The sequence below is a fragment of the Pieris brassicae genome, chromosome 8 (genome assembly GCF_905147105.1).
Source record: "Pieris brassicae chromosome 8, ilPieBrab1.1, whole genome shotgun sequence".
In the NCBI taxonomy this organism is placed as follows: Eukaryota; Metazoa; Arthropoda; class Insecta; order Lepidoptera; family Pieridae; genus Pieris; species Pieris brassicae.
The window spans coordinates 11,948,807-11,967,720 of record NC_059672.1 but is presented as its reverse complement, the minus strand read 5'-3'; the positions used below and the strand labels follow the sequence as shown (position 1 = coordinate 11,967,720).

At 31.8% G+C, this 18,914-nt stretch overlaps 1 protein-coding gene across 2 annotated transcripts in view; it reads right to left on the bottom strand.

Annotated features, from left to right (window-relative positions):
• The window catches only part of LOC123713262 (transcription factor HNF-4 homolog), a 38,864-nt gene extending 19,950 nt beyond the window's left edge, over positions 1–18,914 (bottom strand). The window contains exon 1 of one of the 2 annotated variants that reach the window (XM_045666853.1): positions 18,668–18,914. In XM_045666853.1, the coding sequence (XP_045522809.1) occupies positions 18,668–18,764 (97 nt within the window). In that variant the 5' untranslated portion in view covers positions 18,765–18,914. Of the gene's footprint in view, positions 1–2,982; positions 3,141–18,667 lie in introns of those variants that run through there. The other variant, XM_045666854.1, reaches the window with a different exon arrangement.

The following is an 18,914-nucleotide window of genomic DNA, read 5'->3' as shown; positions in this document are numbered from 1 at the left end:
TTTTAGATAAACTGCATTTTAGATAGATTTTTATGTATATACCTAAATAACTAAAACGAGGCATTTACGTAAATTGTTAAGTTTTTCACACTTCGCTCAAATGTGGTCGTTTTTACCTAATTTTTTGCTCAGTAAGCAATGACCTTGTTCATAAGAATTACTAATTTTGTATGTATTACATATATCGTTAGAGTACAATTTTTTAAGTAATATGACACGTTACGTGATGATTGGGAAATAATAATTAGGTATTTCCACACAGTATTTTTTTTTACATATTTTATACTAAAGTTATTATTTTTAGTGATTAGTTTGAAATTTATAATCGGCGTGAGCTGTAATTGCCGTGATTATTGTATGCTTCAAAAGGTCACAAAAAACTATTAGTTTATTTATTCTGAAAAACATTATAGATATATTAAAATTTGATATATGATACTAGTTAAGCATGTTATTATATACAATAGGCCAGAACTAATATAAGGTGATTACGTAGATGACGTTTTGACCTTTACCTTCACGAATATATAATTAAGGAAGACTGAGACAATCTTATATTAACATCAATGAGTTTTAAAATTTTAACGGTTATAAGAGATAAGGTAAGTTGAAACAAAATATCGTGGAGAAACCAACATGCCGATCACCTACTTTCCTATAAGAAAAAAAAAACATAACGAAACACAAACGGAGAACTGAGATCTAGAATTAAAAGGTTTCAATTAAATTTCAATTATTTATAAGTTAAAAACAATTACTTTTATTACATATCTTCAACATTTTCAATATTAATATTTACAATACTATATTTTATTATTAAATTAAAAAATACTTTCAGGTAATGTCAAACATATGCAAGTTATGTAGTTTTGTAAGTAATAAAGCTAGCTAAGTATTGAATCAGTAGAAACTTGCACTTTGTAATATTTTTCATTACTAGAGCAAAATCATCATGATTTGCAATTTCTTTACAAAAAAACTTGTGGACTTTGGACTTTGTTATGAGGAAACATTGCCTTTGTAAGAACCAAATGTATTTAAAATGAGTGAGAACTTTGGTATAGGACTGACATCACTTTCATTGTGTACAAAATTGGAGTGAAAAACCATCAGAAAAATATGGTAAAATTGTTGTTTGTTTTTGTACTTAGGCATAGGTACACAAGTATACTTGTATTATTTTATCTAAAGGACCTTTTTATCAAAACAGAAAATCTAGAGTCACAATGACTTGCAAAATTAAAATTAAAACCTGCATCCTATAAGATGTTAATGTAGGTGACACAGCACTCTGTTTTCTCTAAAACCTTGTGTTAAGGCATAATGGTTGTAATACATAATTGTTAATTCTAAATCATATTTTTTTAGTTAAAACAAATACCCCAAAGAAATGAGTACCAAAATCCCAATATGTGTGAATAAAAATGAAATAGATGCAGAATTTTTTCTGCTATATTGAAGTATGACATATCTTTTAAACTGAACACATTTTATGAATCCCCTCATGGTAACATATAATTACATACAATATTGATGGTAAGTGAAGAATGGTGTTAACATGTTGGAAATCAAATGTTATTTTTACCCCCTAAATATACCAATCTAAGTTTATGACTCACTAACTTTCATGAGTAATAAATAGGAATGGAATTTGTGGTTATACCATTTCGTGAGAATTCTAATTATATAAATCCCTGTATAACTGAGTTGATTAATAATTATCAGGAAAATTACCAATAATTTAATTTTATTGCTTTATGTCATCTAAAGTACATTTTAAGTTTATACCTCAATATATTGAGATATTAAATATACACAGCACTTAGCTAAATTTTTTTTTAAATCTTAATAAGTACACTTTTGACTGTATATATAAATGTTTCTTGTATTTATCTATATTTATGTTCAAATGTGTTAAATAAAGAATGAGGTTGATACATAAGAATTAAGTGATGGATTATCACATTATGCTTCAATTTATTGTATTATAAATTATTATGATTTAATTTGTAATTTCATCAAATCAAATGACTCATATAATGTAAATTAGATTTTTATATCTCAATACCATATACTTTTGTTCCACAGTTTGAGGAACACACAACATAAGGAATTGAATATAATGATAGTCATATCTTAATGACATTGATTTTTATCTATATGACTTTATTATTCACCTAAATTAATTGGAACAAGTATATTTTGTCCAAATCTTTAATATTTTAAGCTGATTATTACATTTTATTGCAGCCTTTTAGATTGATTTTAAATAACGGTGGATCAGTTAGCAATTCTTACTTTGTTTTGCAATTGATACTAATTGCCTTCTTAAATAGCACAGCCATGACAGCAATTACGGAGCTGCGACACTGCTTATTACATGTAATTTTATATCATAGAGTTGTGTATTAATAAGAATATATATTACTATGTTGCTTGAAACTACTGATGACAATTAAAAATAAATAAACTTACTTATAAACCTTTAATTTTTATCACACAATGAGAAAAACCTTCAAACAAGTTTCTTTTTTCTGATAAAAGATATGTTAATCTGAAGACCTAATGGTTAAAACTTGATAACCATTTTACAAGTGTGGTATACAATTATAGATAAGTTTAAATCATTGAACTGAATTGAATTTAAGAAAATTAAGTCTTAAATGTTCTTTAAGCTTAGGACAAATACAATTTTTTAATATGATTAGCTAACAAATACTATTTGAGGTCACCCATGTATAAGTTCCGCATTGGGCTTCTATTAAAATAAATAAATAATATTATCATCCTACAAAACACATTGAGTGTGAGTTTTGTAAACAGTAAGTTTATTGTAACTTAATTAGACAAAATTCTCATAAAGTACATAAAGTTGAAAATCTTCCACAAAATTTACGTAAAGGAAATGCAACAGCTTTAATTATATCGAGATAATAGACTTGTTTACGAGTGGACAATGACGTAGTTAATCATTCAACATACCTTCGTCGCACAATCCCATATTTTTGCACTAAAACACTTTACTTTAATGAAATTTCATAAAAGATAAAATTCAAACTATTCATCATAATAGAACAACATTCTAAACTTTTAAAATAATAGGAAGTTTAAAAAATCGTATAGAAGTTGAAGGGAGTTTGTAAAATATTAAAAATAATAGATATCTGTCACTTTTATTCAACTCTGACAGTTTTTATGACATTAATTTATGTCATATGTCACCTTGCGGTTGTTACTTTTAAGTGTAACATGAATCGCGCTCAGACGATAATTATATTAACGCCATCTATCATAAGTTTATAATAAAACAATCCTATAGAATAAGAATAATATATAGAATGCAAACGTCCTATCGCCAATAGATGGCAAGGTAATCAATCAAGACTCGCTATACATATTATGTTCGATTTTATTCATTGGTTGAACGAGGGATTACATTTTAAAGAGTAAAAAAACCCTTTTGACTATAACAAGTGTGGCTTAGGAAAAAAAAAAAAATATAAATATAAACTTAAAATAACTTGATTCATATAGGTAAACAAGTACACTTATAAACGTCAGAATAAAAGTTAAATTATTTGTAAATTTACTACCAGTTCGCATGTCAGGGGCGTAGAGCGGGCAAGAACTGGTAAGAAACTTTCCACCGCTCTTTTTCATCGCTAAGTTGTTTGAACTGGAGCAAATTAATCCCAAGGATTAGGATCATTTAAATAATCGTCAGATTTATAAAAAGCTTTAGATTTTTTATTACGCGTAGTATGTAACGTTTGAAATATTTAGAGCTGATTATAATGTACCTTATGTAAACTTTTGCAATAAGTGCTATGAGATAATGAGTTAGTAACGTTCATACGTTCAAGTGCAGTACATCTAATTATTAAAATTTTACTTTTGTTAAAGTTAATGTTTAATACAAAGGTGTATAATTAATCCTACTGCCTCGACCTTCCCTTGCTTTTATATAAGTACTGCATAGGTTATCAATAATAATTAATATATGTAGACACTGGAACACATCCAGAATCTATTTATTGGTCTGACGGATTTATCATTTAGTTTTGATTTACGACCTAGTTTTGACCATGGAATATCTAGGCGTTGGAATACTTAATAGATCACCCCGTTTTCATTTGGAGTGTGTCGTATCCGTAAAGCCCTAAAGAATTCCTTGTAATGCGAAGTCACATGGTAGAACACAGAATAAAAAGTGTTTTACCCATAATTGTAATCAGTACCGATACAGGGCTTCTGAGGTCGTAATCTTGCAAAAAATGAAATGATGTATGGTATTAGATTAACTTCTACTTATTTCTCACATAATACCATGCAAAATTATGATTATTAAATGACATTTATTTTGTAACGTTGGATTTCCCCCCATATTTGAATACGGTACATAATGTACCTATTATTCCAATCCACACCCCCTTCAACGTAACTTTTGACGATACGATAGTCTCTGTATATTATATTGAAGAAAAATAGCAAAGCGATTGTTTACTACGAATGTTTTATTACTTATTTAATTCTAATATTCGAATGATTTGCAACCATTTCGTTCTAAATATGTTCAAGAAGCGCTCCTTAATGTTTTATGCAAAAATATACAATTTCATTACTAATCGTAAGTACTATTACATAACAGAGATTTTGCATAATCGCGCTAAAGTTTAATTTTATTGATGTTTTCGGTTCAGAAATTTGTATTTGTTTTACTAATTTAAAATCAAAGTGACATTTGAAAAAAACAGCTAAATCACGATCGTCTTGCTACTTGTAATTTCTACATGACTCTGCTTTTTGGGCTAAATACGGTTGTAATGTGAAATCTAAATGATAAATAAGTCACATTTTCAAGTGTTTCTTGCCCTAATTTTTGTAAATAACCGATAAAAAATTATATTTCAAATTGTTATCTAATCTTAATGATTATGAGTTTTTACTTAAGTAATTAATAGAAAATGTCATATTATTTATTAAAACTTAGTTGCTATAGAAGATAATGTAAGTTAGTGATGATTTATTTTTAATAAATTATTATAAAAGTTGTAGAGCAGGGATTTTCCTACATTATTTTCTAGTCAGATTTTTCATTAGAAAACTTTGGTGATATTCCCATACAGTTTAGATACATTATATATACATCCCCAGTGGTTATAATTGCGACTCTCAACCTTGAGGTCGTGAGTTCAGCCCCGATAGTGACAAATCAGATAATACCGTCATTCCATTTTGCTCCACTGTTAGAAACCTGGGAACTACTTTGGATACAACCCTGTCTTGGCAGCCCCAAATTAACGAACTGAGCCGGAGGATTTTCTTATTACGCACTAAATAGGTTACGCAATTTTTTTCCTATCTCTACTAAAGGTTCTCTTGCTTATTCTCCTCTACTTTTTATTCTTGATTACGCTGATGTGAGTTATCCAGATTTAACTGAGTTGCAGCTTGATAAATTATAACGTTTACAATATGTTTGCATCAGATTCATATTTGGACTTTGTAAATTTGACCATATTTCGGAGTTCCGAAGAAAGCTTAATTGGCTAACTTCTCTATAATGTTCTTTTTAATCCTAAAACTCCTACTTACTTAAAGCAAAACTTTATGTTCCTCTCTGGCGGTGGTATTTCCCTAGACAATCTAATTCTTGAAACTCCTACTCATTTTATGACTCCTTCTTTACCGTGCGCTTTGCACCTGCTATATAATTCCTTACCAATTAATATCAGACGAGCTCAGTCTTTAAATTAATTAAAAAATATTATTTTTGTTCATTTTTCTTCTGCCTCCTAATTAGCTACTTGTAACTCAATTTACCCTTGGATTAGCTTTTACATTTTTGTTTATACATATTATTACTACTATTTATTTATTCTTTAGATTTTATTTTATTTTAGTTATAGTTAGTGTTACATGTTATTTTGTGTTCTTTTTTGTTATTGTTATGTTATGTACTTCTTTGACTTTCTTTTGTTATTTGTAGCAAAGTAGAACGCGCACTAGGAGTCTAATAGACAAGTGACGACAGCAATAAACCTCCTGTACAAGGGCATTCAGAGCCTCTCGTGTAGCTACACCAGAGTGGAAGTCAAACTGGTTACCTCCCAATTGATCGTCACACTTATTACTTATTCTTTTATGTATGATGGTCAAAAATTATTTTAGCACGTGGCTCATAAGACAGATCGTACGATATTCCTCGCATCATTTCAATCTTTTTTTTCTTTTTCGGGAGGGTTCTAAACGTAAATCTTACCCACTCGTTTGGGAGCCACCTGTGTGATAAATGTGATTAAATAATCGTTTGAGTAAAGACTTACTATGTCTATGTTATCTCCTTCTAAGACCTTAACGACCTCTACTGGGATGTTATTTGGACCTAAAGTTCTGCCCAATTTAGCCAAATTTTTACGCATATAAAATTTCTGCCTTTATATTGGGTGTAGTGTCAATATCGACTAAAGTTGTACTTATTAATTAATAAAGAAGTTGCCTTTATCATCAATGAATTATATAACGATGCATGATCTGCAACAATGTGGTTGCACATCTAGTGCACACATTGTATCTCGCTACATCACTTGGCAAGGATGTCTTGGCAGAGCCAAATCGCTGTCGTTCAATGACACTAACATAATTAAAACTAGGTGACGTTGCATTGACGCGATCCATTCATACCTTCCACATATTGTACACCTGTGATAAGTACGTGATTGATACGCTCTTTTCTTAAAGGACTAATACTTATATGTGCTGAACCACTGAATAAACAAGTTGATTTCCGGCCATTTATTAAAATCTGTATCAATTGTAGAATTGTAAAAGTTCTTGTGTTCGTAATTTAACTCCTAAACGGCTGGACATATTTTGATGAAATTAATTTTTGTGTGTTCAAGTAAGCCAAGAATGATTTACATTATTAGATATATTTGTTTCTCTGTTAAGACGTGTGTACAAGAAAATGTCTGGCGGATCCGTTAGAAGTTTATAAATAAAAGGTATTATTTCAACCGTACTGTTTACTTAAAAACAATTAAGTTAAATTAATAAGGGCATGCATAAGCATAAATAATCTGATTATATATTGACCTTCGAAGGTTAATAAATTCAGCTTATGTTAAACTCTTGAATTAAATAATAGTATGATTTTCATATTCCTGACTTGCTTTTCTTATCCATACTGTATGTTATAAAATGAAGTACCACTTGAAGGACATACTGTATGTTATAAATAACCTCTGTCACACGTTTTTTCACCATGGGCGATGGGGTCGTCACGTCCCGATGTGCGCCGGCAAATTTTGTCTAACGCGGCAAACTCAAAAGTACCATACTCAAATAGAGTGATTCCTGTGGGCGGCTTAGTTGTATAACTCGTTATGATTTTATTTAAATTGATTGAAATATAATGGTTATTGTTGTAAACAGTCTACCAGCCTTTCCCTACTAATTCAACCTTAAATATAGTGCATGCAATATAATATATAATAGTGTAAAAGTTTAAAGATTACGTTAAACAAGTATAGGAGTGGGCGCCGCTTGGACGGAATGGAAAGATGGAATGGAAATAAATAGCAAGAAGATGAAGCCCCACTGCACAGTATTTCAAGCCGAATTGACGGCACTACGATACGCGACTAGCCACATAAATGAAAATAAACGTGACACTAAAATATACAGTGACTCTAGGTCAGCACTAGATGCTATTGTGAGTGGACGATCTCTCGATCCCCAGGTAGCCGAGATCCGCCGGAGCCTGGAAGAGTGCCGCAAAAGAGGAACTATGTAAGCGGATACGTTAGCAAAAGAAGCGGATGAAAAACTTAGATCACAAACTGAATACGCCGCATACCCCTTGTCACATATAAAACATCAGATAAGGCAAAGGACTCTAGAAGTATGGAACGAGCGCTACCTGGGGGGTGAAACAGCTGGAACTACACAATTATTTATCGGCAATGTTAGAACAACGTATAAGTTAATAAAGGAGAAGCGTTTCACACCCCAGATGGCGCTAATTCTTACAGGGCACGGAGCCTTTGCACATTACCTGCATAGGTTTAAAATTAGGACTGCAGTAATGTAGAACAAACAGTGGAACATGTGCTTCTACACTGCCCTATATTCGCATCGTCCAGGCACGACCTGGAGCAACAAATGCAGATGACTGTAGACCGTGACGGCCTACAAGACATCTTAAGAAAGCACAGACCGTGCCTGGAACGGTTCTGCGAAAAAATTATTAAATATTTAAAGGCGGCAAACAAAACCTAAACGGCGGGTCTCGCGAGGAATTGCGGCTCGGCGGCCCGGGTCGCCCAGGAATATTGTAAATAATATATTACCGATGCATATTTCGCATATTCGCGACACGTAGCCCGCCATTCGCGAAGTAGTGAAATTAATTAATGTATCTTGTTTTTTTTTTTTAATGGGAGATAATAAATCCCGGGACACTATGGCAGGGGAGTAGAGAGTTACGTTACCTGGTAAGATGAATTGAATTGGACTTGCAGTTTTAGTTTCAAATAAAATCTGAACACCCTTATGTAAATATTTAAAAGGATTTTACGGAAATCATACTTCGTTTTGAATCACACCCAATTTTTCCTTAGAATAAATACTCTTTGAATTTGGATACTTACTTAACAATCACCTCCTAACCTAACCTTTTACAGATACAATATAATCCTTGGAATCATTGTTACAAGTGTATATAACATAATGATTTTAAGTACCAGAGTGAGATTATTTTAAATCTTTTGATCTTTGCATTTTAAAGATTATTGAAAAAAATGTTTTTTTAATGTTAATTTCATTTTTATTTATTTATTTATTTACAGCCCATGCAAGGCCAAAATTAATACGGCCTATCGGAGGGCCTGCCTAGGAGATGCCTATTTAGCCGCAGCATTAGTGTTATAACAGCACTACAGCAAAGAATCGAAACAGTTGTTTATCTATTTAGTTACTAGGATAAGACCTATTTATTTAAAAAAAATACATTATATTAAGAAAATACAACAATTAAAAGTAATTTCTTTCCCTTTAAAAGTACTATCAACACAATTCTTACAAACTGTAAATATGAGATAAAAAAGCGAGTAAGAAATAAAAATTAAGTATGTTTAAATGACAACAAAATTTTACAAAGTAACCAAATAAATAGTATTACAAAAAATTACACTTCGAATTGACAACCTTTATACACTTTATAATATTTGTTTACGACCGATTCTCAGTTATCGGTCAAGCCGTATTAGAAGATTTAGGTTACAAACCCTTTTAATTCTAATATATATCTAGTACAGTTTTATAATTCGTTTTCTTCGAATGTCGGAAGTAAACCAGTTTGCAGTGCTAGACACATATCGTCAACATCTATAAATGCCGGTTTTGACTGTTTTACTTAGCTTTTAGGCTTTGTCGTGCACATTAGTTGAGAAACGATGGTATACATATTAAACACACTCTTGTACCGGCTTTGGTCCCAAAAAGTCGTGATACAACGTACAGTGTCTGATAACCTTCCTGCCACCTGCCAATTTAAAAAAAAACAAATGATCACGAATCAGATACAGAAATCTGTGACCCATACCTAAAAGTTTGTAGCGCCACTGGTGTTTATTGTGGAAGGAAATATGGCAATAATTGTTTATTATGTAGTGTCTTTTAATAGTTCAATAGTACTATAATTAGCACTAAAAATTTTACCATAGTATTCGTTGGCATAGGTTATGTATGATCTATTGGCAGCATTGCCACATGCTTGCATTCCCTTTTAATAATAAAACAGTAACAACCAATCACTTTGTAGCAATTTGAATGTATTATTTAGACTAATCGATGATAGAAATAATAATAATACATATTATTAGAATTTAATCTATGTTCTCTTATACTTAAAAAAACTTATTTTGAAGGTGAATGAAAAGCTATCTATCGATTCCAGGGACGATATTATGCGATTAATCTTAAGAACAAAATCTTAATTCTTAAACTGTCATACCCAATGTATGTAAATAATAGGCAAATGTATAATACGATAACTTGGGTTTTTATAAACTTGTAATATTTATAAACTTGAAAGGACGGCAACGCACTTGCGAGCCTTCTGGCAATGTGAGTGCCCATTGGCGACGATATCACTTAACATAAGGTGAGCCACCTGCTTATTTGCCTTCTATTACATAAAAAAACGTAATTATCGATATTTAACTTCATAGATAAATATCTATATAAATAATATAACTTTTTAATTATCTTGCCATGTCAAACCACCCTTTTATATATCTTAATCCGTTGTAATAAGGTTATTTTTACTGCTGAAACCGTGGCGGTCGAGCCATGGCTGTGCATCAAGTAAATGAACCTCAATTAAATCTTGCTACGGCAATAGAGTCTATTATGAGGAATACGATATTCATAGACCCAATCCGATATGTGCCATCTTCCATTATATAGATTAGGTCTAAAATGGCGTTGGTTAAAGGGGCCGTTCAAGTATTACGTAAGGAGATTTACTGCAATGTATACCCCCCCCCCCTCTCCATCCTCTTGTCAGCAAAAGTAAGCAAAGCTCTCAAAAATAATAATAAATAAACCTATTAATTTTTTGTAGGAATCCTCGAAAATGCATTAGATTTTCAAGCATAGACAATGTGGGGGTAATATGTGACCCTTCTCCCCTTATAGTGCTTACGCAATGTGGCTTATATTTTAAATAAATATAAATGTGTATACTGTCGGGTATACTACCGTAAATACAAACTATACTATAACCGTGATAGTCAACACGATAAACATGTAGTTATTTATGACCTTGTTGCGTTGAATGACCTCCTCTAGTAGTTTAGTCGTTTCATACTGTGTGAATTATTAGTACCAATCTCGTAATTGTGTTATTTAATTTTTAAAACGATTAACTTGTTCACACACAACAGACGCTAAGCATATTTTTAAAGCGGCTTTTTACTGCATTTTTAAACTGTCATTTTCATTCATTATCCAATAATTAATATATACCAAAGTTTTTGTCATTGTCAAATTTTAGGACCATTGTAAAATCTTTTTCTAATGTTAATTATAATGTAAATGCAAACTTATTTACGTCAGATTTTAGTTAGTAGAAATAACTAAACTTGTAACTGATAAACAACTTTATTTGCAGTTACGATTAGGTATATCTAGCAGAATATTATACATATATTTACGACAATTTCTTAAGGTGTTTCTTGCAACCAAATTCACATTAAATAAAACTATATAAACAGGTCACAAGATTATCACAGATGTATCACCGGAAGACTAATTTGAAGGGGATCCCTTGGGAAATAGCGCAGAGGCCGCTTGTTGGATGCTACTCGTGTTTACCGCCATTATTGACAGGAGTTTTTTTTCTGTGGTCTATTACTACTGATGAAAACTCGAACAACGTTGAGCCAAATGTTGTTAACTACAGAATATGAAAAACATTATAAAAGATAAGAATAAAAATATAAATAAAGATTACGAAATTTCAAAATTAATACTTACATGATTTACTTAATCTAATCGGTCCGAGAAAGGCGTGAATCGAGTGGTTACACAATAGATTTTTTAGATACAATATTATATATGAAAATAATACTATTTATCAAAAAATAATTAAATAGTTCAGTTTTAGTCGTTCGACTTAGCGACTAGACTTCGTTGGAAATACATTAAAAACGAGATGGAAGGATATGATGCGTATGCGACCATTTACCTTCATAAATTTCTTTTGTCAGGAATTTTTGATCCCCGTTATCATACAAAGAACAAGCACATGCGATAACACCATTGATAATGTAGATATTTTAAAAATAATTGCTAGATTATTACATTTCATATGAGACATAAATTAAGACAAAAATATTATTCCAACAATTTTTCTAATTATCTTACTATCAATCGAGTAATATTTTCAATTTGGCAGTATTTAATATTTTACGAAAGAAAATCTATGAAGGAATATTCTTTTAAAACCCACGCTATTCAAACCCTTATGACTCAAACATAGATAACAGAAAGCTACAGATAACATCGCACGATGACCCGGATTTAATGATGTTTTTATACATAATGTCAATAATAAACAAAGATCTATATAGGTATAGTAAGTTACCTCTAGATTCATAAAAAATAATTCTTTCAACTAAAGTACTCTTTGTCTTTCGTCAAATGTTTATTTATTTAACCAAATAAGTTGCCATTACGTCACCCCAATGCAGCATGTATTTACACATATAAATACATGTATATATGGATACTTAAATATAGAACAAATAACACGTTATTTATCTGTAAAATATTAAAAGTCCAAAATACCTACCTAACTATTTATACCACTATAGGAACTGACATAAGCAAACCTTTTGTCAGTTCGCGGATAATTAAAAATATGAATATATGTTCCCTTTTCAAAAGGTTAGTTTTGGCTGAGGAATAGTAACGTCACTCTCTGATGTTATGTTTGTACATAGTTAGATTAAAAAGGCTAGAGTACTTTAGTTTAAATGGTGCAACTGATTAATTTCGTATGTGGGTATGTCTCCCGTATATCAAGTGTATATTGTCAAGTCTGGACTTGGCCAAAGACAACTATATTATAGAGTTCGAACGCCAGCTAATTGTTAACAAATTGAGTCAATCATTCTAATTTAAGGGTGCTCGTTATCATGCACCAAATCATGTTGATACATTTTTTGTTGCTACCTTTTTTAACGTCTTTCTAGTACCGATTAGATAAAATTAAAACTCATTAATTTTATATTGAAGTCTAAATTTATTTTATTACAATAATTTTAATATTCTGAAGCTTTTTTATATAAAACAGGGGGGCAGGAGGCTCACCTGATGTTAAGTAATACCGCCGCCCATGGACACTCAATGCCAGAGGGCTCGCGAATGCGTTACCGGCCTTTTAAGAATTGGTACGCTCTTTTCTTGAAGGACCCTAAGTCGAATTGGTTTGGAAATACTTCAGTGGGCAGCTGGTTCCACATAGCGGTGGTGCGCGGCATAAATTGCCTTGAAAAACGCTCAGTCGTGAAACGGCGGACGTCGAGGTGATACGGGTGGTATTTTGTTTTTTGCCTCTACGTCCGATGATGAAACTCAGCTGCAGGTATTAATCTGAACAACTCCTCTGAACACTCTCCATGGTAACTGTGGTAGAAGATGCAGAGTAACCCCACATCTCTACGCAACGCCTAAGGATCGAGCCGCTCGGAGGGATTGGTCATCGACGATTCGTACCGATCTTCGTTGAATACGGTCAAGTGGAAGAAGCTGGTACTAGGGAAAGCTAACAATATCTATCTAATATTTTGGTTATTTCGAGTTTTTAGTCTATTTAATTTAAAGTAAGTAAGTATAAAATTTTATCAATAAAACGCACTTATTACTGGATCGAAATACATATAATAACATACAAAACAAGATTAAAATAACCAATCTGCGATAAAAAAACTAGTTTCTTAGTGCAACTTTTATAATAATTACCTAACTGATAATTTTGTTCTCTGTATATTATTTAACAACGGAAGTAATTATGGTAATTATATCAAAGCGAAATTAAAAATGAAATACTGCACTAGTGATAGATGATATAGTGTCGCTATTTATACTCGTATATTTAAGTAATTGGGCAGTCAAAAGAATTAAAGTCTTGTACATCTGGGATACATGTTTTAATTTTACTACTTATATCTACTAAGAAGTAAGAATCATCATCATAATTCAAACTCAAACTCAAAATAACTTTATTCATATGGGTTATCAAGTACACTTATGAACGTCAACAGAAAATATGTCAAATTGATTCTAAATTTACATTTACTACCAGTTCGCAAGTCAAGGGCGAAGAGAGGGCAAAAAAAACTTTCAATAAATTCGCCGCCACTCTTTTTAATCGCCAAGTTTTGAGTAATACAAATTGTTTGAACTGGATCAAATCAATCCCAAGGATTAGGATCATTTAAATAATCGTAAAATTTACAAAATGCTTGATTGATTAATTCACTTTTAACTAGAGTTCTGTATTTATTCAGTGGTAATTAAAAAAATTGTTGTAAATCGAATACAATTTACATATAAAGAGTGGTTTATCTTCTGCAGCTTGGTTGATCGTATGCTTAGATTAGTAACAAGAAACATGAGGAAAATCATATAAAAGTATAATAAGAAAGTAAATGGGCTGCTAAAATCAAATTCTTCAAGAGAAAATGAAATAATACTTCATCGAAGACGACGTAATTGTCAAAAATATAGCATAATCTATACCTAACTAATATTATAACAACTTGTATTAGGAGTAAACAAGTTGACTCATAAATAATTATGGCAGATACAAGTATAATACCTCCCTCAAATGATAGTTATCTAAGATATCATATTTTTTTGAAAGCGTAATTTAGATAACATATATTATCAATAATTAGATAGTTAACTCTGATATGATGACTGGAATATTAAGCCTAGATAAATAATAAACATTGACTTAAATAAAAGTAAGTTGTATTGATTACAATTGAGACGAATGTATATTAATAATAAAGGTACTTAACATAAAGGGATAACCGCTGCCCATACATACCTACAACGACGAGGACTACCGGATGTCCTGCACTTGACTTTTCAGGGAATGGGACGCTCTTTTCATGAAGGCCCCATAATAAAAGAAGATTAAGATGTTGAGGGAACCAACATCTCTACGCAAAACTATTGGATCATGAAAAGCATGGTCGTCGACGAATCGAGTCACCCTGCATTGGATACGATTAAATGCAAGAAGGAGGTCCCTCCCAGAAATGAGCTTGCAGAATCTTGTTATAATAAATAGTAGCTACATAACTGTGTGTAGTCTTAGGCCAAAATGTGGAACCAATTCGACTTAGGGTCTTTTAAGAAAAGAGCGTACTAATTCTTAAAAGGCCGTCAACGCACTTGCGAGCCCTCTGGCCATGTCTATGGGCGGCGGTATCACTTAACATCAGATGAGCCTTCAGCCCGTTAGGTAATGTCTTATAAAAAAGCACAGATGTCTAAGTTTCTAAAGAGTGGAGGAGATTTTATTGCCAGTTCATCTCATCCGTTCTACACCCTTGATTTAAGAACTGGCCGTAAATGTAAAATTAGAAGCATTTAATATATATTTCTTATTTTTTTGACGTTCATAAGTGTACATTGTGTACCTATATGAATAAATGATTTTTGACTTTGACTTTGACTCTAGTCCTATACATACAGTTTCTTACAGTTGAAATGGGCAGGCCATATCGCGTAGTATACAGACCTATACCACTTTAACGTTACCTGGAATATATAGTAGCAATAAAGCCACCCGTTGCAACAGGTTTCTCTTTTTTTTAACTTTATTACAAATTTAATTCTTGTGCAAAAATGCATAAATAAATAAGCCTAAGCCGAGTGGCTTAGAAAGGACCTCCAGGGACGAGAAATGTGGAAACACTACAAAAGACACACAGCCGTGCAGAGGCACGAAGACATCATTTAACATTACGATCTAGCCTAACTAAGAGTTAAGACTAACCACTAAGAAATTTGATTTACTAAAAACGATATTTAACATACGAAAGTGTCCAATGTCACTATTTACAGTCTTTATAACGTGCAAGTCAGTGTACCAGTTTTAACCTAGACAAAGTAATTAGAAAACTCGTTAGAATCTAATTATAACAATCAAATATACAGTATAACCTGCATAGTAATAATAAAAATAAATTTAAAACGGTTGGTCCCTGTGGCAGTTTACCATTAACGCTGGCAGCATTTTCTCGCTGTATTGCCATACTTATTCGTTGAGCGAGGAAAGCACCAGCTCTGGGGTTATCGGTACTTATCTTCCAGGCGCCAACTTAAATCATTAATTAGCGCTTGTGCCCTTGATCCCCACGGCTCAAGAACAAAATCGAACCAAATGGACAAAACCGTACAAAAGGGAGCAAAACCGAAGTTGGAGGAAATACTTATATATAATTCTTGTATGTAAATTGTATAAATACTATTGATACCATATCTCTTATAGGATTAGGTCAGGTTCGGATTATATTTTATTTTGGCGTTATCCTAAGACATTATAATCTGATATTCAACAATTTAATCATTAAATAAAATGGAGGAGAGGAGCTACACAAGGAGCTAACGCACAAAAATGTAACATTTTCAACACAACATGATATGATTAAAATATAGAAACAAAATTTACGGATAGATTAAGTATTATTATGTTTCCTCTTGTAATTGTCAACAGATCACTCACTTTCCAAGCTTGAGCCCATAGTGTGCGTAGAGTTGTTGGTTTCTCTTTTACCGCATTTACCAGTGTTCAGAGGAATTGTTCGGAAAGAGGTATTCCTCGATGGTGATATCCTTTCGAACAACTCCTCTGAAATTCCATCCGTATCACCTCGATATCCGTCTTTCCCCTACTGAGCATTATTTAAGGCATTTTTTGCCGCTCACTGTGTGGTACCATCTAAAGTATTTCCGAACCGAGTTAGGGTCCTTCAAGAAACAGAGTTCCAATTCTTAAAGCCCGCAATTAACCTCCTATTAGTTTGTCTCCTGTTCTATAAAAAAACGCACCTTATAATGTTCCTGCAGCTTTTCATTGTTTCAAATATTTCAATAATATATCTAAATATAGTCTATAGTAGGCGGAAGTAACTATTGATTAACTCAACTAAGTAACGAGGTAACATAATACGCGAGTAGTGCAATAATGTCTTATTTATTTTGCTCTTGAAGATGGGTTATTTATAAACAAGATAATGTATACGAATAAATAGTCTCGTTGTGCAAATACAAAGCAACGAACTTTTTATAATACGCACCTGTCATGTGTCCTAATTTGAATATAAAATATTTGTTTTTTTTTTAAATATTATTCAAACTCTCAAACATGTTAAAACGAGGAAAATCAAAGAGTTGTGAAATATGTTATAAATAAGTTTATAATATGGTATAAATACACGTGTGAAATGACATGAGAACTTCATATCGCTAACCAGATCCTAGAAACTTAATAGCAGTCAAGTAGCCCGCAATATCGCAGCATACAAATCCCGAGGGGACTTTTTGTATCGAAAAAGTTGCATCGTTAATACATATTTATGAAAGAAAATATTTATATTACTTAGATAATCATAAAAAGCAACGTGTACTAATTCAGGTAATTGCTCTACGGGCACTTCATGCAACGGTGACTATAAAAATTGTAACCATATAAGCTCCAGATATTTTTGTTGTTCCGATTAATTTTGAAGATAAGAGAACAAAACAAGCCAAGACTATTTTAATAAACTGCAATTATTTAAGGTAAATATAAGTAAGTTTTGGCCAGTTAGTAAGAAATATTATTTTTATTTTCAACAATTTAGTACCTAGTGGAATTAGAATGTATATTTAACGTTGATTTAATAACTTTAAAATTCTTATGCTTCGTCTACTGTATTTTTTGTGGGAATTTTTTTTGTGACCTCTTCAACAATCCTCATTATAATTTAGGAAATTTATATAAAACTATAATTAACTATACCTAAACCTTGCCTATAAATCACAATATGCTTTGGTATATGTATTTTGGTTTGCTATATCGTACAAAAATCCGTTTGATAGTTTTTGAGTATATAACGCTTATACACACAAGAATATGTCGACATATATGTTATATATGTCGCCATATTCTTGACAAGACGTTGGGACTAGCAGACATGTCTGTTTTATATATATAATTATCAAAAAAAGAATCATTAAAAGATTCCTCGATTTTCTATTAAACGTTTTGCCATTTATGGACCGTCGTAGGTTGTAACTCTGCTATTTCTAGGTTGGATTTTAGATTATAAACCCCTTCCTCAAAAAAAATTGGAATAATTTTATTGCTTTAATCAAGTTTATTAGGTATAAAGCAGGATGTGTTTACCTATTATTATTTTTTTGCTTTCATTCTAATACCCGTTGGCGTTATGAAAAATGGGTGTATCGGCGCATATTTGTGCCAGATTAAATATTAAAAGAATGTGTTTACTAAATATAATATAGTAACATGGATTACCAATAGTATATAAAAATTTACCTGATTTAAATTTATATTACTTATTCTGTACGTATTCGAATACATAATTAATTGTCATACATTTTAAATTAATTTTTACGTCAATATTCTTTATTCATATTTTTATGTTTAAGTAAAAAAACATTGAATCTTGTTTACCTTCAAATGCGTAGGTACGTACGAACACTTAGCTCAGTGAACAAGTTAATGGTGAAAATTACGAAAAAACTTTTAATTAGCATTTTTCAAACCGAAATGTAGGTTAATATTTGCGTAAATACTTTGTGTGTTAATGATAATAAACCTATCCGTAGCATAAATTATTCTAGCGTCGTTTAGGTTAATAGCTATCTATTAGCCAGGGTCAGATAGCAGACAATAATACGGCATCTCTGTAAATGCAGTACCTGACTAGACAAGCTTAATACTCTTTGAAGTCAGTACTTACATGTAAAGCAAATAACCTTGGGTTAAAACTTAAATGACCGCAGTGACTCCGCCGTTTTCGTAAATATTCATATCCTATTCAAATAGTTTGAATATTTTCTCAAGTGTACTTACCCAGTATTTGCAGAAAGCTGTCCTCCAGCCGTATTGTTGAGGAGAGGAGGTAGTCAGTCCCCTCCAGCTCCGTGGGTGAGAGAAGTTCGCTCCGCATTATGTCACTTATTCACTTAACTCTCGGTTCAGTTTAGAAACACATACTACGTACTACTAATTACACTAAAAAACATAAACTTTATAATAAAAAATAAAGGCGAGTAGGAGCGGCGTGCGCGCCGTTCGTAAACTCGATTCGACTCGCGCA